The 27,088-nt window shown below is 35.5% G+C and overlaps 1 protein-coding gene across 14 annotated transcripts in view; it reads left to right on the plus strand.

Annotated features, from left to right (window-relative positions):
• The window catches only part of MYCBP2 (MYC binding protein 2), a 317,910-nt gene that overhangs the window by 187,736 nt on the left and 103,086 nt on the right, over window positions 1-27,088 (plus strand). For all 14 annotated transcript variants that reach the window (XM_072622185.1, XM_072622187.1, XM_072622188.1 and 11 more), the window contains 5 exons: window positions 1,878-2,050; window positions 8,954-9,098; window positions 18,371-18,586; window positions 21,488-21,543; window positions 23,007-23,122. In XM_072622185.1, the coding sequence (XP_072478286.1) occupies window positions 1,878-2,050; window positions 8,954-9,098; window positions 18,371-18,586; window positions 21,488-21,543; window positions 23,007-23,122 (706 nt within the window). The remainder of the gene's footprint in view (window positions 1-1,877; window positions 2,051-8,953; window positions 9,099-18,370; window positions 18,587-21,487; window positions 21,544-23,006; window positions 23,123-27,088) is intronic.

The following is a 27,088-nucleotide window of genomic DNA, read 5'->3' on the forward strand; positions in this document are numbered from 1 at the left end:
AAGTAATCCATGAATTCAAAACTTTATTGACAGCTAATTTTTACTGTTATCAAAATTTGGATTTGAAAAATATTTAGACACTATGAACTTTAACTGTAGGGTAACAATGAAATTGAATGAGTACTTTGCAGATAGTTATTTTATGTCATTATAGTATCTTCTAACGTTTCACTTGGGCTTTATCTTTCCAGGAGACTGATATATTGCTACCCTTGTTTACAGATCAGAATATGACTATCATTGAGCCTCCCTACTCAGTTTCTTTTAGCTTGAACTAAATATGTTCTGACCTTTCAAGAAACCTTTAACAACGCGTCCGTCTTCATTCTAGCTACTTGTCCTTTTACCTCAAGAAACAACAGAAATAAGCCATCACAACAATAGCTAGCATTTAAATAGTGCCTAAAGGTTTGCAAAGCAATTTATATATGTTACCTCTTTTGAGCAGCAGAATAACCCTGTGAGGTAGCTGTTGTAATCCCGCTTTACGTAGGAAGGATAGGAGGCTAAAGAGATTAAGTGATTTGTCCAGTATCACACAGCTAATGTGTCCAAAAGCGGGATTTGAATTTCTGGTCTGAACTCCAAGGACAGCATTCTTTTTACTGCACTTTCTTGGTGCCTAAGTATAAAATGATTGCTGCTTTGTCTGCTGCCTCAGGTCTGATCAGAAGTCACAAAATATCTCAATTTTCTGCTCTGTTACATAGGGATAATAAAATTATATAGCATACTTGCTATTATAAATTTTAAAATATTACTATAAGGTAAACATGATAATATATGAATTCAACTTTAGTAAGTCTATATTGTGAGTCTACAGTGTATAAAGACTTGGGACACCCAAGGAAGAGAAGAATTTAAATAAGTGGAAATGAAAAGAGAATATATTTGAAGCATGGGAGAAAGATAACCTTCATGAATAAATGAAGAAAACAGAATACAAGATGCGCTCAGACAATAGCTGGCAACTTATTTTAACTAGAACAATGACTATGGAAAGAAGCAGTGGAACGAAATAAAGTTGAAAAGATAGGTTCAAGCCAGATTGTGTAGTGCATCATATGCCACACTAAGGTGTTTGTATTTTATCTTTTAAGGAGATTATACGTTGTCTTATTTAAGAAGTTTACAGTTCAATAGAGAGACATATACACACATACATATATATATACATGTGTGTACATACTTATATTTATATATATGTATGTATACATATATACAAACAATGATGTAAAGTAATGTTTAAGTGCTTAAAAGAAATGCATAATCCCATATGACTGAGGTCTAAGTGGGAAAAGGAGAGTCCTTATTAACTGTGCTGTAAACAGAAAGGCTCCATGGAGGAGCTGGAATGGTTAGAAATTCTATAAACTCAGAGGAGATAGAAGGGTGCCCTTTTAGGGCATAGGAAACAGTTTAAATAAAGCATAAGTAGGACTAGGGAATCACCACCTGTATACTGGATGTGTATAAGTAGTAGTTCAAATTAACTGGAGTATATGGAAAAGAATAGTTAGAAATAAGGATGGAAAGGTAGAATGGTGCCAGATTGTAGAGAAGACTTAGAATATTTGACCATATTTTTTACTGAATTATACTTTATACTGAATGAAAAAGAGCCAAAGATTGTGCATTAAATGTGGCTGAGGCATGATAACTACAAGTGTTTTTTTTTTAAATACAAGTAGTATTTTAAATGCTAAATGTTTATGCACTTATGCCAATATAAAATTGCATAAGATTTCAAAGGAACCCTGTGGATTAGATTTTTTTATAATATAATATGTTTGTTTTAAAGAATTCTCTTTGTGAATGTATTATATGTAATAATTTTTCCATGAGCTGATATATCACTTTTCTTTTTTGCCAAATAGGTGTGCAAAACTCATTCTGGTATTCTTGGAAAAGGTTTAGCCCTTTCTCATTCACCAACTATACTAGAAGCTCTTGAAGGAAACTTGCCACTTCAGATTCAAAGCAATGAACAATCATTTTTGGAAGATTTCATTGCCTGTGTTCCAGGGTCAAGTGGGGGACGACTTGCAAGGTAATATATTTTGTGATCTAATTTCATTTCTTCTTTTTTGCTTCTTCACTTTTAAACCCTGAAAACACTACAGTATGAAAATTAGTTTTGGCTTATAGCATCTCTCTCCCTATCCTCCACCCCCCAAATCCAATTCATCTCTAAATTAAAGCCTCTGAGATTTGTCTGGGACACTGAGAAGTTTACTGACTAGTCATGGTCCCAAAGCTAGTATATGTTAGAGACAGAAATTTAACCCAGATTTTTCCAAACCTAAGTATTATTCACTACATCAAGCTGCTGTAAAATTTGTGACTTTTATTCTGAAGCACAAAAAATGCCAAAATGTCTTTCAAAAATTTTTATTGTTTAGAGACAGTTGAAATCCTGATATAGATGCAAATGTTGAGTCAAGTATTATGAGATTTTAATGTTATTTTTCAAGGAGAAAGCAAAAAATTAAATTTTCATTTATAGTTTTACTTTTTTGTTAAAAAGTAATGAAAATTAAATTTGCTTCTGTACTGAGTCCAGCTGCATTAATGAGATTATTCTTAAGTAAAAAAGAAGATGGAGGCTCCCTATGAAAATAAATAGATTTGAAGGAAAAGAGACATTGTCAACCTGTTTATACTTAGCAAATAACTTTTCCTGGACCTACTTTTTGACTTCAGAGAAGATTCCAGTGCCTATTATTTTAATAACCATTTAGTAAACATTTATTAAGCATATCCATTGTATAGTCATAGTGCTTATTTAATTTAGATTTCAAGGTGGGGTTAAAGGAAAGGTTGCAAATTTTTGTTTTTTTGTTGTTGTTTTGGGGGTTTTTTGGAGGGGGGAAAGCAAGACAATTAGGGTTAAGTGACTTGCCCAAGGTCACACAGCTAGTAAGTGTCAGGTGTCTGAGGTCAGATTTGAATTCTGGTCCTCCTGACTCCAGCACCAGTGCTCTATTCACTGTGCCACTTATCTTCCCCAAGTTTGCAGGTTTTTAACAGATTAGGACATTGACTTAGGAAATCAAGAAAGGCTTCCTATAAGAGGTAACCACCCAAAGTTAGCCTTGAAGGAAGCTAAGTATTATTGTGAAGACAAGGGAGTACTTTCCAAAATATTGTAGAAAGAGATATAGGAGATGGACTAGAAGGAAAAGTTCATTAGCAAGTTTGGGTGGAATGTAGAGGCATCAACTGCTATCATCAAGAGGCATAATATAAAGTCACTGGAAATGCGGATTAGAGCATGGTTGTAAAGGGTATTAGCTGCTAAACTTAGAAGTTTGTATTTTATCCCCAGAAACAATAGGTACCGAAGGGGAAAAGGGAGTGACCATGGTTGGAATTTCATTTTAGGAAGATTATTTTGGAAGCTGTGGGAAAACTGGATTAGAGAAAGGAGTGAATGGAAATATGGAGACTATTTGGAAGTGATTTTAGTACTCCAGGACCATCAGATAGCATTGTGGCCATGAGTGGAGACAAGAATTATCTCATCAAATGAGAGAGAATGTACATAAAGTGGTTTGTAAAACCTATATGTGTGGTAGCTTTTACAATTGTTATTATTATTAATAAAGGAAATAATTTAAAAGACATTGCAGAACTAGAATCAAGAAGATAAGGGTGGTTAAGGGTAGTAAAGAAGGAAATACGACTGAAGTAACTGGAAGAATGATGGTGTCCTCAATAGAACTAGGAAAGTTTAGAATAGGTGTGGTTTCAAAACTGGGGGAAGGAGGGATAGGATGGGAAGGTAGAAAATTAATTCTGTTCTTGACACATTGAGTTGGAGATATTTGAAGCTCAGCATTAAGTATTTAGGCTGAATGTATAGCTTTGGGAATCATCTGTATAGAAAAGATAAGCCCTTGTTGGGTTCAGAGAGAGAGGATTGAGAAAGAAGAGGGTCCAGGAAAGACCTTTAGGGGAATGCATAGTTAGGAAATGGGTTATGGTTGATAATCCAGTAAAGGAAACCCATATGGAACATTATAGGTACTATGGGAAGAGAAAGGAGAGAGCAGTGTCACAAAAGCAAAGGAGGAACAAGTGTACCAAAGGATGCACTCAACAACAGTGTTGGAAACTACAGAGAGATGAAAAAAGATGAGGACTTTGAAAAGACTGTCAGATGTAGTGATTAAAAGACCTTTGGTGACCATCATTCACCAAGCATTTATTAAATACATTCCATGCACTGGGCACTGAGAACTGTGCTAGACACTTGTATTAATGAGATGGTCCCTGTCCTGAAGATGCTTGCTTTAAAAAAAATTTTTTTTGCATCTTTTGTCTTTACATTGCCTTGATTCTCTGAAGAAGAAAGAAAGGTACATTTTCTTATTTCTTTTGGAGTAAACTTGGTTATTATAATTATTCAGTTTTCTTTTTTTTAGTCCATTTATATTATTGCAATAGTTGTATGTAAAAATATTGTTATCCTGGTTCTGCTTGACTTAGAATATCTTTCCATTCTTGTCTCAGTTCTACATGTTCGTTATTTCTTTAACACACAGTAATACTATATTACATTCATACTTTCGAAAATCTTGGTATTATTTACAACTGCTATTTACTTTTCTTATTTCCACCATTTGATTAGCCATTTCCCAATAAGTAGATATCTAGATTATTATCCTTCTGCAAAAAAATACCACTCTAGTGCCTGTGGGACTTTTCTGCTTTTGACCTTCTTAAAGTTTATGTGCAGCAGTGGGATCTGTAGGTCTAATGAACATAGATGACTTAGCTCCTTTTGTAGTATAATACCAAATTGTTTTTTAGATGTCTGCACCAAGTCATGGCTTCACCAACAGGGTACTGTGTTTCCATATCCTCTCTAACATTGATTGTATCCACCTTTTGTTATCTTTGCCAATTTACTTGGTGTCAGATGAAACTTCAGAATCATTTGCATTTGCATTTCTCTTATTGTTAGTGTTTGGAGCCCTCTTTTCCTATGGTTACTTATTTGGATGGCCAAAAGATGCCCAGTTGACTTGGGTTTTACTGGCCCTTTCCCTTCCCTTTCCTTCTCTTTCTCTTCCCTTTTTCCTGTTCTGTCCTGACCTGTCTTCTCCCAAAACCTTAAGCCTACTACATTCTGAAATGAGACACCAATGGGCCCCTGCCTAAGGGCTCTTCTGCGACCTCCTAGCTCTAGAGTGATTATGCTGTTTCCCTCCCAGCCTGATGTCCTTCTTTTTCTTGGCCTCATTAAAGGGGCCATGCCCTCGCTACTTCTTAAACAGGTCTATTCAATAAATGGGGGTTTCATCAACCTAAGTGAGTGCCTGCAAAAACCTTGGCCTAATGGGCCCAAGGTCTCCCAGTGCATCCTGGGTCATCTCCAGTCATCCTGAGGAATATCTGGTCACTGGATTCAGATTGCTCTGGAGGAGAAGTGAGGCTGGTGACCTGCACAGCCCTCCCTCACTCAAAACAAAGTCAAGTGCTAGTCACGTCATCATTTCTCAGATGGCATAGTCTTCTTTGGCAAGGAAGGACGAACATAATAATTTATAAGTCTTTTCCCTTTTTTCTTTAAAAATGAATAGTTTATCCTTATCCTTTAGCCACTTATCTATTGAGGAATGGCTCTTGGTCTTACATATTTGTGTTCCATATATATCTTGGACATTGGACTCTTTTCAGAATTACTTGAAGAAAAGATTTTTTTTCTTAATTATATTGATTTAGTGCTAAATTTTTCAATTTTATATAATCAAAATTACCTATTTTATATTTTGTGCTCACCTCTGTCCCTGGTTTGAGGGAGAACTCTTCCCCTAACCATGGTAATATATGCTTATTCATTGATTTGTTGACCTGTTTCTGTTCTTTTTTTTAATGGTGTGACCTTTCATATTGAGGTTGAACATCCATTTTGAGCTTATTATAGTATATGGTGTAAGTTAATGATCTGAACCTCATTCTAGTCAACTGCTTGCCAGTTTTCCAGAAGTTCTTCCCAAACAGTTTTTCCCCAATTAATTTATCTTACTTGGTTTTATCAAGCATAGGATGTTGAGTTAAACTGTGTTTGATTCTTCCTTCTCTAGTTTATTCCACTAATATTCTTTTAGTTTTTAATTCATGCTAAATAGTTGTGACGAATTTGAAATTGCCATATAATTTGAAGTCTGTAAGTACTATTTCCCCTTCACTCCTACTTTTGATAATTGTTATTTTGACAAGCTCTGTAAAGTATACCCTTATAGTCTGGTAAAACACTAGAAGTTTGCTCTCTTTTGGGAGTGAAAATATGCATACGTATAAATTTACACAAAATGAATGAAAAGGAATTTACAATGTGCTAAGCACTGTGCTGAGTACTGAGTAATTCAAATATAAAAATAAGATTATCCTTTACAAAATAAATGTGAAGTAATTTTGGGGGAAGGCTAGTATCTAAGAAGATCAAGAAAGGCCTCATGTAGTAGGTGCCACTCAAAGAGATTTTGATGAAAAATAGGAATTTGAAGAGGTGGAGGGGAGTATAGCAGCAGGGAAATCGGAGATGCAATGTCATATGTAAAGAGCAGCAAGAAGGCTTGGCTTTGGGTAAATTGTTGACTAGTACATGAAGGGAAGTAATGTCTAATAAGGTTGAAAAGGCACTAAATGAAGGAGTTTGCACTTAACCTTAGATATTAGGAAGCCCCCAGAGTTTATTGAGAAGTGAAATGACATGGCTTGCCCTCTACTTTAGGAATGTCACTTTTGGCAGCTGTGAGGGTTGGATTAAAGAAGGGGGGAGACTTGAGGTAGGGGGCCTTATTCTTCCTTTTTCTTAATACCTAATCAGTTGCCAGATCTTCTCCCCACTCACAGCTTTGTTCAGGCACTCATGTACGCCATTGTATTGTTCTCCCTGACTCAAGTCTCTCTCACCTTTAAGTTCATCCTGCAATCAGCTAAACTTATTTTCCGTAAGTACAGATTTCACCATGGTACCCCCTACTCAAAAAACTCTTAGTGTTTGGTTATTGTCCTTATGATAAAATAAAACTCCTCTACTTAGCTTTTTAAGCCCTTTACAACCTGGGCACAACATACCTTTTCAGCTTCATTGGTCGTTGCTTCCCCTCTCACACTCAAAAATCAATTTGGCATTCTCTCAGTTTCTCATACGTGGTTTTCCATCTCCACTTTCCATGCCTTTGTACTTGCTGGCCCACGTGCTTGGAATGAATTCCTTCCTTATTACCACATCACAGAAGTCTTAACTTCTCTCAAGAGGCAACTCAAGCACCACCTTCTTCCAAAAGCCTGTCCTGATTCCCTCCTGCTGGTGCCGTCCCTCCCCAGTCTGTATTTATCTACTGTGGATTTGTATTTATTTTCTCTAGATCCTGAATGTGCTTATGTATGTACTTGTTTTCTCCATTAGAATATAAGCTCCTGTGTGTATGAATTGTTTTATCCTTTGTCTTTGTGACCCTGGAACCTAGTATACAGTGGATACTTAATAAATGCGTGTTGATTGATTGATTAGGGCCCGAGATAAGGTTGTATTCTTGTGAATCAAAATAAGGAGGCAAATACAAGACAGAGACTTGTTAACTAATTATGTATAAAGAAAAACAAAGGGTGAAAGATTACTCTGAGGCTCTAAAACTGGGTGATTGGAAGGATTGGAATAAAAAAGAAAGGAAGGAAGAGAAAGAGGGAGAAAAAGAGAGATGAAAGAAACTTCTGAAAGGAAGTAGATTTGGAGAAAAAGGTAGTGAATTTTGTTTTGGTTATATTGAATTTGAGGTGCCTGTGGAGCATCCTATTTAATGTGATACCGGATTCAAGTTCAGGAGAGATACAAGGGCCGAATGTGTGGATCCGTGTGGAGATGATAATATGAGTACACATGAGCTGATGAGGTTGCGAAGAGGGAGCATGTAAAGAAGAGAGAGGATAGGGCTCTGGGGCACCCACACAATTGGGAGAATTGGAAAAGGAGATTGAGAAAGAGATAAGTAGAACTAAGCCGGAGCAGTAAAAGATAAAAGTATCCAGGGTGGATGCTGTGGGTAACAGCATCAACTGCTACAGAGTCCTGGAAAAGCATGAATGTGGAGAAAAGGCTACAGGTCTCACAATGAAGAGATCATTATTAACTTTGGAGATTGTAGTTAAGAATTAATAAAGCTTGAAAAGTGAATGAAATGTTGCACTGAGCATAGACAAGTTTTTCTCAGAGTTTGGCTGGGAAGGGGAGGGGAAATATAGAATTGATATTTTCAGGGGACTGTAGAGTCAAGTAAGCATTTTTTTTTAGGGTGGAGGAGATTTGGCCCTACTTGTAGGTAGAAGAGAATGAACCAGTAAACGAAAGATTGAATACTAAAATATAAGTGATTGTCTCCTAAAGGATATGGGAGAGGTTGAGAGCAAGAGTAAAAGTAGAGGAGCTAGCCTTTAAGAGAACAGTTTCATTTGTTTGTCTGGCTTTAAAGACTGGTTGCCAAGAATTAAAAACTGAGTAGGAAATGAAGTATTCATTATGGCTTTTTCGAGGTGTTTGGCTCTAAAAGCTATGAAGAATAGATTTGTTTTGCCATGGTCTTCCACGTGACAAAACAGAGTTGAACTCAGTGATTATAAATTGTCTCAAAAATGAAGTCCTCAGACTATCCAAAAAACTGAGCCAACTCTGTAGTACAGTAGTCATTTAAAAAAAAAAACTTTCTTAATCTTTGTAATTAACATATTTACTTTTTTAAAAACATTTTTATATTCCTGTACTTTGGGACTGTCTGTAGATGTTTTTTCAGGTAGTAGACATCATCACAAGGATGATTAGTGAATACTAGTTGGGACTAAAATTGCTTTGCTGTATTTACATTGCTTCACTTATTGCATATTAATTATACCTAATTTAAATTTCTGTGTAAGTCATTCAATGTATACAATTTTAATACTACAGGTGGCTTCAGCCAGATTCTTATGCTGATCCTCAGAAAACATCATTGATTCTCAATAAAGATGATATCCGTTGTGGTTGGCCTACTACAATTACTGTTCAAACAAAGGATCAATATGGTGATGTGGTTCATGTTCCTAATATGAAGGTAATTATTTTTAATTTAAGTAAATTAATTAGTACTTATTAAGTGCCTACTGTAAGTCATCAAAATTTTAAGTTTATATATCCATAAGCTCCTCCAGCAAGTGTAGGACTATTCAAAAAGTTTTCCAGAAACCTGCACAAAGGATGGTCAAGGAGCCTGGAACCACAGCAGGAGACAAGACTAGACCAATGCACAGGCAGCCCCTATCTGATCCATAAAAAAAGGCAAGGCCAGACCAGCAGCTAATCAGGCAGCCCATGCCAAACCCAGAGCCCAGGCAACATGCACCTGAACTGCAGCCTGAGACAGGAGTGGACCACTACTTAAACAAGCCAGCACTCAAGCAACTCACAACTAAGCCATAGCGGGAATAAGAGCCAGAAGAGCTCCTGGAATCTTGGGAGAGGCCTTCTACCAACAAAATCAACAGCATCTCATTGGGGCTGCAAAGCCAACTTTAGATGCAGGATTATGCAAGGAAAGGGTCTATCTTTATCTAGCCAGTACCCAGTACAAGTTAGATAGTCTGAGTCATGACATGAAGGACCAAACAGGGCCCACCAGCACCATCCAAGAGTATGGAAAGGAACAGAGTCTGACCTAAAGACAAAGGCCCAACCAGAAACTTTGGTGATATGACCACAGAAGAAAATAATGAAGACAATTAAGAGGCAGTATGGATAGAGAAAAACCCAAGAGAAAAAACAGGGAAAGAGAAAAACTGCTCCAGATGCATGTAGAACCTTACAGAGAAAAAACAACCTGGCTATAAGGACTATCAGAGTACCTGGAAGAAATGAAGCAAGAGATGAAAAATATAATTTTAAATAATATCTGGGAAAGAAAGAATCCAAGGAGGTTTTTTTTGGTCTGGTAATAATGGGGGCCATTTATAAAGCACTTCTTCTATCTGTTTCCTCATTTATTCTTCTAATAGCTCTATAAAGTTGGCAGTATGTTTACTACCACCCCCATTTTATTTTATTTCATTTTTTTAATTCAAAAAGAATTTTCTGTTCCTCTCCCCTCCTGGCATTGGAAAAGAAAAACAAAACCCTTGTAATACGCATAGTCAAGCAAAGCAAATTCCTACAATGTCCATGTCCAGAAATGCTCTATCTGGAGGTAGGCATCATACTTTATTATAGGATCTCTGCAGTTGTAGTAGATCATTGCCCTGATCAGGTTTAAGTCTTTCAAGGTTGTTTTTTCTTAACAATGTTATTTCATAAATTTTTCTCCTGGTTCTGATCACTTCACATTACATTGGTTTATACATGTCTTCCTTGGCTTCTCTGAAAACATCTTTTTCTTCATTTTTTTATGGCACAGTAGTATTCTCTTAGTCATATACCATAATTTCTTCAGCCACTCTAATTCGTGATCATCCCCTTAGTTTTCAGTGCTCTGCTACTACCAGAATAGCTATTATAAATATTTTTATGCAGATCCTTATGCTTTTTCTTTGCTCTCCTTAGCATATAGGCCTTGTAGTAGCAACTCTAGATCAAAGGATATGCTGCATTTACTGACTAAAAGGTACTTCGGACGTTTTCCCCAAATCCTTTCTAGAATGGTTAATCCAATTCAGAACTCTATATCATATAATCTCTTTTCACCTCCTTTTTAAAATCATGTTTGCCATCTGATGGCTGTGAAATGGAACATAAGGTTTTAATTTGTATTTGACTATTTATTAGTGATTTGGAGCATTTTGTCAAATGACTGTTGACAGCTTGGATGTCCTGTTTTGAAACTACCTCTTCATACCATTTGACCATGGTTGTTATTCCTTGAAATACTATATATTAGAAATGAAACATTTATCTTAGAAACTTCATACAAGCTTCCTGTGACCACTTTCCTTCCTTTCTATTTTTAGTTGCATTGATTTGTTTGAGCAAAAAACTTTTTAATTTTGTGTAATCAGAATTGTTCATTTTATTTTCTGTGGTTCTATCTCTTTTACTTGGTCAAGAACTTTTCCCCATCCATCCATGTTGTCTAATCTGTTTGTGATATGACCTTTTATATTTATCCGTTTGGGGATTATTATGATATATGTTAACAAGGTGTTGGCCTAAACCTAATATTTGCCACATTGTTTTCTAGTTTTCCCAATAATATTTGTTGAATCAATGAGACTATTACCTCAGGTAGCTAAGGGGTAAGCAACGGGGTACTTTTATCAAATGCTGGGATCTTAAGTTTATTTTCCGTTGGCCAACCCACCTCCACACCCCCCCTCTTCTTTAGCAAGTAATGAATTGGTGATTGTTGGCTTATTTCTAGTTTCAGATCTGGTGCTGCTAAGCTCGTCTCCTTCCACTTCTCTTTTGTTATTTCTCTTGCTTCATTTCTTTCCACAATTCTAGTTGACCTTGTGTCCAAACTTTGATTTTCTTTGAGCATTCGCTTGTAAATGTTTTAGCATTTTTCCTTTTTTCTGGATTTGTACCTTCGGAATCTTTCTCTCCATAATATCTTTATCATCAAAATATCCAAGCATATTTCCTGAATTAGGACTTTGTGTTAGAGCTAGATTTTTCTTACTTCCAGATGGAATGTTAGGGCCATATACATTCTTGAATCTCTGTTGTCTGGGCTTCTGCTGCTGTGTTCTCTGAGTGCTGTGTTCTTCAAAAATTTCCAGTGTAGCTTAAGCCAGGGAACTGCAAACATTCAGCTGTCCTCAGTAATGTGATTTGGGGTCTGTATTGATACTGCTCACTTATTCTGAGCTTGAATCTGGATAATACAACTAGAGCCTTACCCTTGATTGATACCCCAATGAGCAGTTGCTGGCCCAAACCCCTCTCAGATAGCTTTAAAGTAGCAAGGCTCTATAGGCTGCCTGCTGGTCCTCAGTCCCTGCCCTGGGCATAACCTCTGACCAGAATTCATGATCCAATACTGGAGTCAGAGCCACAGCTGCGAGCACACCCCAGCATCTGTGCCAGTCAGCAAGCTGAATCTAACGTTCAGCTCTAGAATCAGAGCTGTGATCAGAAAAACAGGTACAGACCTGCTCCTTACGTTAAATCTCAAATCATGCTCCAGAATAAGAGTGACAAAGCTGCAGACCAGCTCTGGTGTTGCTGGTTCTGGAGTCTTGCTCTGGACGCAGCCCTGTCCCTATAGACTTGTCCTAAAGGTAGGCTTAATTCATACTCTTAGGCTGGAGAAATGATACGCTCTAGTGTCTAGTTGGATTTACTGGTCACTGTTGGTTCTGATTCCCTTTCTTGATCTTTCTTGGAAGAGAACTCAGCTATTCTTCTTTCTCCTACATCACCATGTTTTCTAATCCCACAGAGTATAGTAAGTTGTAAACCCCAGGAATAGGATTCCATGAAAATCAGAATGGACCAAACAGAAAGTGCTGAATCCGTGAAGTAGGAAATATTAACATGTAACATAATAGAAAAGTGTAATATAGCATTCATATAGTGCTTTAATGTGTGCAAAGTAATATACGTATATATACACACAACACATGTACATATATGTTATCTCATTTCATCCTTAAAACAGCTCTATGAAGTAGATGTTTTATTATTCCCATTTTACAGAAAGAAATTAAGTAACTTGCGCAGCATCAGATTAGTAAGTGTTATAGGTGAGATCTGAACTCATACATTCCTGACTGCCAAGTCCAGTACTCTTATTAGTTGTACCATCTAACCTCAATCTGTGTGGGGATTGTAGGGAAGAACAGAAAAAAATATGAAAAATATAAGGTATCAAAAACAATTGACCTGAAAAGCAAGTCAAGAAGATATCAAGTAAGAACCACTGGACTGTCTGAAAATCATGTTAAAAAAATCCTGGATACCATATTTCAAGGACTTATAAATGAAAATTTCCAAAATTTACCAAAATCCCAGAGAAGTGAATATAGAAAGAATTCTCCTGTCAGCTGCTCAAAGAAACCCTAAAATGGAAACTCCCAGGAAGAACAAAGTTCCAGATCAAAGGAAAAAGTACCATAGGCAACCAAACAGAAAGAGTTCAGTTCCAAAGATCTAGAAGCCTTGTCAACTGCTGCCAATATAAAGGAGAGAAAATCCTGGATTATAGTATTTCAAAAGGCAAAGATAAAGACTTAAAACTAGATATAACCTGTCCAGCAAAAGCTTTGATAAAAAAATAATGCACTTCTAAGCATTCCTAATGAAAAGACAAGAGCTGAATAGAAACTTTTAAATAAAAATGCAGAAGTGAATAGAAATAGAAAAATAAATACATTTGATGAAATGCATGGCACTTTATTAAATGTTTGGAAGGCACAATGTGATTATGCTTTATTTGCATTCTAATACAAGAAGGAGAAGCAAGTGTACTTTCAGAACTCTAACGTCTTCAAGGATGATAGAAGGAATTATACAAGATAAATATTGGGCCTGAGGGTAGTTTTATTCCATTTGTATGGTCTTAACAGAAAAAGGAAATAAATGAGAGAAGGAAATATACTGGGGACAAAAGGAGAAGAGATAGAACTTACTACACAGGAGCTGCATGAGATGAGAAATACACAAGAATGCAAGGAAGAGTAGGTAAATCATTTCCCCATGAAGCCCACTTTAGCCTGAACTAGAAATAAAAAGAATTGAAAACACACACACACACACACACACACACACACACACACACACACACACAGAGTTTGGTATAGAAATGTATTACAGTCACTAGGGAAATAGATGAAGAAAATGTAAAAAGAGAGGGGATGTTAAAGAGAAGGGATGAGTTTTAGAGGGAGCAGTTAACAGCGGTAGGTAGATAGATAGGCAGATAATTAGATAAATAGATAAACAGATGAATCAATAAACAAATTTTGGTTGTAGAAGGTAGAAAATGATGGAGCAATTAAAAGGAAAGAAAAATTGAGTAAAAATCTGGTCTAGGATGGGACAAGGAAAAGGAGAGGTGCAATGAAAAAGAAATAAATAGCTTCAGTTATTTATCACCACTATTGAGTGTACTCATCTTTTATGACCAGCTTCATGGAGTGAGAGGGATGAAATGTTTCACTTTCAGAGTTAGACAAATCTAACAAAAATATAAACATGAAAATGGTAAGAATCTGAAGAAAAGTTAGACCTAATAGATCTTTGGCAGTAAATAAAAAGGAACAGAAAGGAGTTTATATATTTCTCAGCTGTGCATAACATCTTTACAAAAACTGACCTTGTATTGAAACATAGAAGAGGTCATAAACAAATGCAGGAAGAAAGTATTAAATACATCTATCCAGAGAATCCGTAAGAATCAACTATAATAGTAATTGAAACAATGACTTCAGCAAAGTTGCAGGATATTAATTAAATTCAGAAATCAACTATCCTGAATATGATCCACAAAACCCAGCAGAATGCAATAGAAGAAGAATGTCCATTTAAAATAATTGTAGAATTATAAAATATTTGGGAGTCTGTTATAACACACAGCAGCTACCTGAATACAACTATGAAACACTCCATATAGAGAAATATAAACCTAAGAAATTGGAAAAGATATACCTTGCCCGTGGATAGTCCATACTAATTTAATCACCATATTACCAAATTAATTTATTCAAACCCATACCATTTAAACTACCAAAGAATTACTTTGGAAAGTCAAAAAAAAAATAACAACAGAATTCATGTGGAGAAACAAAAGATCAGGAATCTCACGGGAAATGATTTTGAAAAAAGAAAGAGAGAGAAGCTAGTAATACTATATCTCATATTAAGAACCAAAATTCATAAGGTGCTGGTTAAAAAATCATTGTTGTTGAAGTGTACAACATAGAGAAGCAAATGAACATTATAGTGTAGTTTGGGTTTTGATTTTTTTTTGTTCATTTGGTTTTTGGTTTTTGTTTTCATTTTTTTTTTAAATAAACCCAAAGACCTCAGCTACTAGAGTGAAATCTCACTGTTTGGGGAAAAAAAAGAAAAGAAAAACGTTAGGAAAAGCTGAAAATTAAGTTTAAACCAACACCTCACATCATATATCCCAATAAGTGTCAAATGGATACAGAGTTAAATTTAAAAGGTCCTGTAAACCAATTAGAGAAGCAAGGAAGGAAGTCTCTTTCCCAGTTAATAGATAGAGGAAGAGCACTAGACCAAACATAGCATAAAGAAGATCACAGAGGACAACATGAACAGTTTTGGTTACATACAATTGAATATTTTGCTGCACAAATAAGAGCACTGCAATTAAGTTTATAAAAGAAACAGTTGAAGGGGAAGGGGGGAAACTTTGAAGAGAGGTTTTCCGATAAAGGTCTTGTATCCAAAGTATTTAAGGACTTGATTTAAATTTATGAAAATAAGAACCATTCCTCATCATGTAAATATTTGGTGAAAAGATTTGAGTAGGCAATTTTCAAAGAAAGAAATCCAATATATCAGTGACTATGAAAAAAACCTTCAAAACAATAACCATTAGAGAAATACAAATTAAAAGAATATTAGGGTTCTACATCATATTGCTTAGATTGTCAAACATGATAAAAATGGGAAATGACAATTATTAAGAGAGACCATGGGAAAATAGGCACACTAGTGAGATGATACAGCCATTATATGGAATTCTGTCACTAAAGTCACCAAACTATGCATATCTTTTGACTCAGCGGTACAATTACTAAGCTCCAAAGAGATCAAAAAAAGAAGAAAATAAATTAATGTATTATAAAGCATTCATCAACAGCTTACTTTGTTCTAGGCACTGAGCTGTGCATTAGGGATACGAATATAAGTAAGTGAAGACAGAGCTTACTTTGTGGGGAAGACTACACATAAATCGGGGAACATGTGAAATGATGTGTCTCCTGGCAAGCTAAGTCAAAAACTCATTTTGTCAGTCGACTTTGGGCAGAGTCCAGGTAGTTCCAGTGGAAGGAGATTGAAGAATATGTCCACAGTTGAGGTAGCATCATATGGAAATAATCAAGAAGGACTCGTGTTCACAAATGTTTATAGCAGCTCTTTTTGTCATAGTAAAGAAATGGAAACTGAGTATCCATTAATTGGGGAGTGGAGACAAATTATATATTAATAGAATATTATTGTACCATAAAAATTGAGAAAAGGAATGGTTGCAGAGAAGCCTGAGAAAATGTATATGAATTTATGCATAGCTCCAGGAAAAAAATTTATACAATAACAGCTGAATTATAAAGAAAAATAACTTGAGAAGACTTAAAAATTCTGACCAGTGCTCTGACCAATTATGATTCCAGAGGACTGTTGATAAATTCCAACAAGAAGGGTGATGGATTAAAGGTACAAAATGAAACATGAGTTTTGGGGCTCAGCAAATGTCAGAATTCTTTTTGAATAATTATGGTTATATAGATTTTATTTTTAAATTGGATATGGGATGGTAATAAGAAAAGGGAGGGAGAGAGAAAGAAAGGGAGATAGAAAAGAAGAGGGAAAAATCAAGGCTTTTTTTTCTTAAGATGAAATAGATTTAATTATAAACTGTATTTTAATAGAATTAGATATCTTTACAGAGATATTAATTTTACCATGTCTGGAGTATATAAAGCTGAAAATAATTTTAAAGGTAACAAATTATGAACAGGTTTAAAAAAACTAACACTTATGATATCAGGTATTACTCAACTTATATGCAAAGTAGTGTTAAACATAGACTTCAAACCATTTAGAAATGATATAACTAACAATCAAAGCCCTTAATAGTTGTAGCCACTAATTTGTGGAAGATTAAAATGGTACTTTCTAAAGAAGAAACCCTAATATAACATACTAAAAAAATATGTAAATACACAGAACTTTTGATTGATGAATATCGTTACTGGCAATTATAAAAGAAAATTTCAGTAAAATGAAGTAATATTGTTTATAAGCTCAGTTTGTGTCATTCAAGCCTTTAGATGTTTCATGTATATGACAAGTAACACTCTACTGATTTCAGATTTGAACTGCCAATGGCCATTATTTGTTGAAAAGAGTCAGCTGTCACTTATCATAAGTAAAATGATGTATGAAAATAGTAACAATTTCTGAATTTCAAGTTAGTTATAGGAATTAATCACAAGAATGCAAAAAGTCTCTGTTAAAGTAGTCTACTCACACTTTAAAAGTTTCATTATGATGAGTCTTCTCTTTTGTGCAAAGTTTGTACAAGAGAAGATTTTAATTTACTATACAAAACAAAACTTTACATAACAGTGCATCTTTAAGCATAAATAAAGTATATGTTCAATTTAGTACATAAATATCTTTCTTTGCAAAATGAAATTTTGTCTATTTCTCCACAACCCATTAGTCGCTTGTTTTCCTTCCAGGAGTCATTCATCACTGAGGATTCCCTCTGGCCCCTTGAAGAGTAGGGTCATTTCATCCCTTATGGCAGTAACCAGTTGGCTGACCCACCCCCATCCTACTTGAAGCATTTTCTTTTCAAATTCACAGAAGAAAACAAAAAGTCCAGAAGAGCATATAGACTAGCAAAATAGCTTTGAAAATTAAATGTTGAATTGATCACATACATAAAAGAAAAAGCAAGTTCTACATAGAAAGATTCCTGGTTACATGCGCAGTCCTCTTTTTGTGTTCTACTTTGTTTAGGAAATTGTTCATTTTATTTGACATTTAAATTCAGGGAGCAAAAAACAACGGATTTTAAAGACCTTATCAAGTTCAACTTCTTCATCTTATATATAGCTCACAATTATATAACAGCAGAAGTATACAGAACACTTTCTTCAGAACAACTTTGTAGGATATTATCTGCCTCATAAAGATGGAAAACTGAAGCTCAGAGAAACTGATGACTTCCTCAAGGTCTAAGAAGCTTAACCACCTAAATAATCACACTAGGTCTCAAATTCAGCTCTTCAAATTCCAAATTCAGTGCTCTTTCCACTATAACCCATCCTTTTATTCATATGACACTCAGTGTTTTTTTTTAGTATTTGTTTATTATAAATGATTTGACTTTATTTGATTTTATTTTTATGTATCACATTAAATGACTAATTTTTCTAAGTATGGGGGAATCTCAGTATTTGACCATACTCATGGTACACACTGTACAACCATGTTATAGGTGAAATAATAATATTATAATGAGGCCTTTCTTATCATTCTTATGACTAAGTTCTCTTGGAAGGGTCTAGGATGAATTAGTTGAATTGTAGGTCATATTATTGCAACATTCCTGTATTCTTTGATGCTTCATCTATGATTACAGAATAGCCATTTCACATTTTTATTTATGAAATTAATTGTACTTTATTGTGGTAGGTCGAAGTGAAGGCTGTTCCTGTTTCTCAGAAGAAAACATCTTTGCCGCAAGAACAAGTAAAGAAGCTCCAGAGGATCCCAGGCAGTCCTTCAGGCCCAGCTGCTTCCATGAGCCCTGACATGACTTTTGGGGGGCTTGCATCACCAAAACTTGATGCTTCTTATGAGCCAATGATTGTAAAGGAAGCTCGTTATATTGCCATTACTATGATGAAGGTAACTGATTTTAATTCGGCAAACTCCCACCCTTTTCTCTGTTGAATTCTGTGATGTTGGATCCATGACTACCTAAAAATCATTTCCCTTCCCTAATCCCTGATACTGCTTCGTCATACAACCATGTTAGCCTCACCCCTCCTCTGTCCTACTGGATCTCCCAGCCACTTTTACTGGAGTCTCTGAAATTAACAAATTTCCCTTCATTTTAGAACTCTTTCCCTCATGCTTCGTCCATCCTCTGCCTCTTACTATACCTGTATCTCCTTGAATGACAAAATCCTTGTCTATCCTTTCTAGCACCTTCTATCATTGGTTGCAGAGGGAGAATTGGTTTCCATTGCCACTTAAAACACTGTAATAGCTTATTCTTCGAGGTTCAGTCTATCCAAATGCATCAGCCATTCCAGATGCTAGTGACCATAATTTATCAAACTCCAAAATATTTTCCCTCCTTTCTCAATGAGTTCATTGCCTGATTTATAGTCTCCCTCTCCACTTTGCCTCCTGCCCTCATAGGAGACTTCAATGTACATATTACGATTTCTTCAAATCCCTTACCTTCCAGTTCCTTAATCCAGTGAGTTTGCATGACCTTCTCCTCCCACTCCACCTCAACTACATAGAGGTATGGTTGGTTACATCCTAGATTTTACTATCACTTACAAGTGTTCCACTTCTATGATCAAGAAATCTGAAATTCCTTTATCCAATCACAATCCCCTATCATTCCATCTTTCCCTATCCCTTACTTCTTCTAAATCTATTTTTCATCCTCACTGTGATTTACAAGACCAAATTCCTAAATTATGCCAAGCATTTGCCTCCTATGTACTTCATGCTACTCAGCAGAACTAGAGAGTTCATCTCTCTTGACTGGATCTGCTCCAAATTTAAATTTTCTAATTTCAATGGGGCCCTTAATGTAGCAATGCAACCTTTTACTTCTCCCTAATTGATTCTGTATTCTATTCTCCACAAAGACTCTTTCAATCCTTTTCTTCTCTCCTCAGTGCTTCCCATGACAGCTTTGCCTCCCACCCTCCCAACTGGGACCAGGAAACATTGCTCTTTGCCATTTGTTCCTTTTTTTTCCCCTATCATTTCCCAACCTATGATATCATCTCCCACTGTTTGCTAATTTACTCCAGTCTGATAAAGAGGTGGACCTTCTTGCCAAGTCTAAGCTTTACATCTTACATAGTTATCTACCTCACAGGGAGGTTGTGAGGGTCAAATAAGGTAATATAGCACAGTGCCCAACACATAGTAGGTGCTTATTAAATGGTTCCTCCTTCCCTCTTCTCTTCAATCCCTTATCCTCTTGCATTTTCCCCAACAAATGACCTCCACTGTTGTTCTGCCTCTCTCTAGTCTTCTATTTCTGCCTATCTAGTAGTTCTGCCACTGCTGCCTTCAGACTTAGCCTGTCTCCCCATCTGTCTGCCCACTATTCATTAAATTATAGTGGCTTCCTCTTAACCCTAGAATGGAATAGAAATGCCTGTGTGTCTCTTCACAAACTGATCCTTCCAACCTTTCCAGATTTGTTATACGTTTTTCTCCTAACACTCAGCCATCCTGGCCCTATTACTGTTTCTCACACATAAAGCCACCTCCATGTTTATGCAGTGGTTCTTCTTCATGCCTGACATGTACCATCTCCTCAATTCTGTCTCTTGAAATCACTGGTTTCCTTCAAAACCCAAGTCATGTACCACTTTCTTTCTGAAGCCTTTTACCCTTTCCCCTACCCCTGGCTGTTAGCGCCCTACCTCCCAAACTACCTAGTATTCATTTTGTATGTAATCTGTAAATACTTAGAGATTTGTACATGTATGCAATGGTCTCCACTGTTAGAATGAAAGCTCCTTTTAGGCAGGGACTGTTTTATTTTTGCCTTTTTATCCCCAGAACTTCACACATAGTTAGCACTTAATAAATTCTTGTCAATTGGCTGATATAATTTTAATCTTCTACAATAATAAATGTCCTCTACTGAAGTCCTATTCTGATTCATATCACAGCAGGGAGATTTTCCTAGGTTTTTAAATGCTGTGCCATAAGTGTACAAATTGTGACAGCCCCTACACAGTTGGAAATGCTTCACATATTAACAAATTATCAAATTCAGAGGCTCAACATTACTAGAAAATTAGAATCCAGCTAGTGAATTCTTCAACTATAGTAGGTCCTGGTGACCGCCTTTTAAAGAATGGAGATATTACTGTCTGTGTTATAGACATTTGGAAGTATTTAAATAAAAAACTAAAATAATAAGGAAGAAAAAACCCAAGATTAATACTACTGTTATTAGGAGTACACAATGAAGGCAAATGTTTCTTTATGACAGTGGTATCACATTTGTATAAATTTTCAGGGGAAAAAAATTCTTTAAGTAATATACAGTTCTCATTGGTTACTTGTGACATTTGCCCAGTGACTTCAGTTCTTCTTCTTGTGCCATATGAAGTAGGACTATGAAGTAGTTTAACAGATTTGTTTGGTTAAAGTTAACATGGCTGAAAAAATTCATCATTCACATAACCTGTTCACCCAGAAGTGGTGTTACTTACTCATAGTATTTTTAGAATTTGTCATTTGGAGTTATCCCAGAACCTATGACGTTGTTTTGAATATCTTCACTGGATAATTTGATTTTCGGCCTAAACAAAGACCATTCAGGCAAGTCTGTTGAATCAAGTGAGTGTTCAAGCTGTTACTTGAGTGACTTATAAGAGAACTGACTTAAGATAACTAGTACTTCAGACAAGGAGAAATATTTCATGACAGAAGAGGTAGGAGAATATTTTCAATGGGAATTTTACTGAACCTTGAAGGCTGGCAGTTATTATGGGAAATTTGTAATGATTTTAAAAGTTTTTTTAATGTTTTTCATAGGTTTATGAAAACTATTCTTTTGAAGAGTTGCGTTTTGCTTCACCAACACCTAAAAGGTAAGGCTAGCATGATAAAAAATATTTTCCTCACTGTATCAATTATTTTAATTTGTGATAACAAATTCTGTTTTGAAAATACAAATGTAAGACACTGTGCTGGGTGCTCTGGAGGAAAAAGGGAAGAAACAGAAGAATTCCCACTTCTAGGAGCTTACAGTTAAACCTGTATGGTATCAGTTATGCTCAAAGCAAAGATAATGGAGCAGCCAGGTGGTACAGTGAACAGAATATCAGCCCCAGAGGAAGGAGGGCCTGAGTTCAAATCCAGCCTCGTGGAAGAAGTTTGTGTTTAATCCTAAAGCTAATAGAGATCTGCTCGAGATTTTTTAGCAAAGTTGTGTCATGGGCAGTTAAACATGCTCTAGGAAGATTATCTTGATATTCATGTGAAAGGTGCATTAGAAAGAAGAGAGACTGAAGCAGGAAAACCAGTTTAGAGGCTATTGTAATATTCTAAGTGAGAGATTCACCTGTGGGGAGTTATGTGAGTGGAGAGAAGGGTGTGGATGTATAATCAGTGGTATTGGACAACTGATTGAATATTAGGAGTGATAAAAGAGAGAAACCTAAGGATGATTCTGATGTGAACCTAAGTGACTGGAACAGTGATCATCTTCAGTAGAAATAGGGAAGTTTAGAAGAGGAAAAGGCTTAGAGAGAAACAAAAGGAGTTCTGTTTTGGACATGTTGAGTTTAAAATGCTGAAAGAGATTATAAGGAAAAAAGAGATGAAGACTCATGATAGAACTTTGAGGTATATCTATGGTCAGGGGACAGGTTACAGATGATGATACAGTAAAGAAGACAGTATCAAAAAGGTAAGAAAAAGAATTGAGAAAGAGTCCTATCAGAGAAGGTGAGAGAAAGCGAAGGAGAAATACATAGGTAGTGAGGATGGTCATCTCTGTCAAAACCAGCAGAGAGGTCAAGATGGTTAGAGACTATGAAAAGATCAGAAGATTTAACAATTAAGAGATCATTAGTAATCTTGAACAGAACAGATTCATTGACTGCTGGATTTGGATGGTTTGGAAAATGGAATGGAAGGTGAGAAGGTGTATTACAATAGTTCACAAAGTTTTCTTATATCTTAAAGTCTTCCCAATCCTAAAGGACTGAAGGAGCAGTTTTTAAGTACATCAAAGCTGAATAGGATATTACAACTTCAGGTGGTTGCATAAGTAGTAGTATGTGAGAATGGGACAATTTATCCATTTGTAGTTAATATTCTCCTATTATACAGTTGAATTATAAGTAGCTGAGAACACATCATTTTAGTTGATATTAAGAAGATGAATTGGAAATAAAGGTTGCACTGAAGCAGAAAGACTAAGAAGGCTAGTTGAATTTATAAACATGAACCAAAAGGAGCATTCTAAATATTGGCCAAACCACATATTGTGATTTTTAAAGTAATTAATCAAGTTAGCTGTTACACTGTTTCTCTTGTTTCTTTTCAGACCAAGTGAAAATATGTTGATCAGAGTCAACAATGATGGCACTTACTGTGCAAACTGGACTCCTGGGGCCATCGGACTCTACACTATCCATGTCACTATTGACAGTATTGAAATAGGTATTTGCCCCCACCCCTTTTTTTTCCCAAGTAGGGAAAGTCAGACTGAAGGTATATAATGATTTTATTCATATACAGATTTTAAAAAGATAATGCTTTAGGCATTATACTATATATTTAGTGCATAAGCACAAATAGCCAATAGTCATTCTACTATTATTATTTCTACTAAGAAAACTCTTCAATGTAAATTTATTTTAAATATTTTTATTTATTTCATTAAATGTTTCCCAATTACATTTTAAAAATTTTAGTAATTATTTATTTAAAAATTTTGAATTCCAAATTCTCACCTTCCCTACAATCCCTCCCCCATCACCTGAAAAGGAAAGCTACATGATACCTATTACACCTGTGAAGTCCTGCAAAACATTTCTGTATTAGCCATGTAGACAAAAGAAAACACACACACATACAAAATGAAGTGAAAAAAGTATGCTTCAATCTTCACTCAGTGTTCACTTCTTTCTTTGGAGATGAATAGCATTTTTTATCAGGGGTCCTCTGGAATTGTCTTGGATCATTGTCTGGATCAGAATAGCTAAGTTTTTCAGTGCTGATCATCTTTACAATATTGCTGTTACTATGTACAATGTTCTCCTACTTTATTTTGTTTGAGTTCATATAAGGCTTCCCAGATTTTCCTGGAACCATTCTGCTTGTTATTTCTTACAGCGCATTCTGTCACAATCATATACCACAACTTTTCAGTCATGCCCCAATTGATAAGTATCCCTTCAGTTTCAATTTTTTCCACCAGAAAAATGCCTTCTATAAATATTTTTTGGTATAAATAGGTTCTTTTCTCTTTTCCTTGGTCTCTTTGTAGTATAGACCTAGTAGTGGTATTGCTGGGCCAAAGACTATGCACAGTTTTGGTTTGGTTTGTTTTGTTTGAGTATGCACAGTTGGATAGCTCTTTGGGCATAGTTCCAAATCATTCTCAGAATAATAGAACCAGTTCACAACTTTACCAGTAGTGTATCAGTTTCTTCACATCTCCTCCAGCATTTGTCATTTACATTTTTATCATGTTAGTCAAGCTGATAGGTAAAAGATGGTACTTCAGAGTTGTTTTAATTTGCATTTCTCTAACGAGTAGTGATTTAGAGCATTTTTACATGACTGTTAATAGCTTTGATTTCTTCTCTTGAAAACTGCCTGTTCGTATCCTTTAACCATTTATCAGTTGGGGAATGGCTCTCAGTGTGAATTTAAGAGGCAATTTGATGTACCATATAGAGAACTAATTACAGCTAATAGTAATATCAAATGCATCTAAAATAACTTTAAAATGATTACTTCTCTGGGTTTAGTGCATTCAGATATCAAAAGTAGCTATGTGTCGTAAAGACAGCTAGGTAGTATAATAAATAGGTAGAGTGCTAGAATCGGTATCAGGAAGACCTGAGTTCAAGTCCTGTCTTAAGACACTTAGTTGTGTGTCCCTGGGTGACTTATTTAGCTTCTACCTCAGTTTCTTCATCTGTGATATGGGGATAATAACAGTACCTAGCATAATTGTGAGAATATCACTTTTTCAAATCTTAAAGTGCTATATGTTATTAGTTATTATTAGCTAAACAGTAATCTTTGTTTTCAGAATGCCACTAAAGATATATTCCATGTGCTTCCATTTGTACATAAACACACCATCTACATGCATACATTTCATTTTTGTGTGTCTGTAAATATGTATGTATGTATTTGTATACTTATCTTCATACATTCAAGTTGACTATTTGTCATTGGGCTGAGATCTATCTTGGCTACAAAAGAAATAAATGCCAGTGTACTTTTGATAATTTACTAAAAAAAAAATTTCTTTTACTGTTGGTAATGGTTTCTTACACTCATCTGACTTTCACAGATTTATGATCTTAGATTGTTTCTTAGCATCTAAAAGTGTTTGTGAAGATATTGCTGTTTTTGATAGAACTTTTTCCAATATAACGTAAGACCCCTAATATGGCAAAGACTTTTATTTTTGTCTGTTTGTTTTCAGAGGTCAGCACAGTGCCCAGCACACTGTAGGCACTTAATAAATACTTTTTAACAAGTACTGTTTTAATCAAATACATTGATCAGCAGCTCTTCCTTTGTTGTGTCCTTATTGCTATAGATTCATAGAGCAAATAATACAAACTGGGAGACACTGCTGACAGGTTAGGATGATATGTCATATCAAATAAGATGAAATTTAGTAGGGATAACTGTAAGCCGTACTTATGATTTCTGATAATCATCTTATATTGTAGAGGAGGCATGACTAGACAGCAGCTCTATGGAGGAAAGCATCGGAAGGTTTGAGAGGACTTTAAGCTCAATATTACTTAACACCTTAATATACTAACAAAAAAAAAAAACTGTTATCCTAGATTTCATTAAATAAAGCATAGTTCCAGAACCAGAAAGGTAATAATTCTTTTATTCAATAATCTATGACTTTAGTATATATTGCATTCAGTTCTAGGTTCCCCATTTTACTTCTTAAAGTATAGCATTTATAACTGGGTGTTACGAATGCTTAAAGGTTTTTGGTTCTTTTTTTTTTTCCTACAAAATGGAAGGTTCGTTAGACAGGATTGAGGATAAAAGTATGTATCTGGAAATGATTGTGATGTAAAAACAAAACAAATAACTTTTAAATAAATTATGTACACACACACATACACACAGTGCTCTTCTACCTTCCCTTTTACCTCTGCTATTTCATCTGAATAAAGTTAATATATCCTTCCTGGGCCATTTTCTATGGTTATTATCCCACCACATCTCAGGGATAACTTATGAAGTCAAATCTACTTCCTTACCTTAGGATCTCTAATCCTCCTTGCTTGTTACTTTGTGCATTTATATATAGACTTCCGAAACCATGGATTTAATCTAGATTTTTTTTGTAACCTTTGAGCTCCTAGGTATCTACTGCTATTATTTTTACATTGTAAGTACTTTATGTGGCATATAATTTATATTCCTTTTTTGGTTTAAAAACCCTCTTTGTTAGATTTTCATGGTTCCTAGCAAATATATTCTTTTTTTTATTTAAATTTATTTATTTAAGTTTTCAACATTCATTTCCACAAAATTTTGGGTTCCAAATTTTCTCCCCATTTCTCCCCTCCCCCACCCCAAAACTCCAAGCCTTCTAATTACCCGTATCACCAATCTGCCCTTCCTTCTAACATCCCTCCCTTCCCTTATCCTCAGCTTCTCTTTTGTCCTGTAGGGCAAGATAACTTTCTATACCCCATTACTTGCATTTCTTATTTCCTAGTTGCAAGAACAATACTCAACAGTTGTTCCTAAAACTTTTGAGTTACAATTTCTCTTCATCCCTCCCTCCCCACCCATCCCCATTGGGAAGACAAGCAATTCAATATAGGCCATATCTGTGTAGTTTTGCAAATGACTTCCATAATAGTCGTGTTGTATAAGACTAACTATATTTCCCTCCATCCTATCCTGCCCCCCATTGCTTCTATTCTCTCTTTTGATCCTGTCCCTTCCCAAGAGTGTTGACTTCATATTGTTCCCTCCTCCCACTGTCCTCCTTTCCATCATCCCCCCCACCCTGCTTATCCCCTTCTCCCCCACTTTCCTGTATTGTAAGATAGGTTTTCATACCAAAATGAGTGTGCATTTTATTCCTTCCTTTAGTTGAATGTGATGAGTTTCATGTTTTTTCTCTCACCTCCCCGCTTTTTCCCTCCACTAAAAAGTCTTTTACTTGCCTCTTTTATGAGAGATAATTTGTCCCATTCTATTTCTCCCTTTCTCCTCCCAATATATTTCTCTCTCACCGCTTAATTTCATTTTTTAAAGATACGATCCCATCCTCTTCATTTCATCCTGTGCTCTGTGTGTGTGTGTGAGATCCCATTAACTACCCAGATACTGAAAAAGTTTCAAGAGTTATGAATATTGTCTTTCCATGTATCAGTGTAAGCAGTTCAACTTTAGTAA

Source organism: Notamacropus eugenii, chromosome 6, assembly GCF_028372415.1.
Source record: "Notamacropus eugenii isolate mMacEug1 chromosome 6, mMacEug1.pri_v2, whole genome shotgun sequence".
NCBI classification, from domain to species: domain Eukaryota; kingdom Metazoa; phylum Chordata; class Mammalia; order Diprotodontia; family Macropodidae; genus Notamacropus; species Notamacropus eugenii.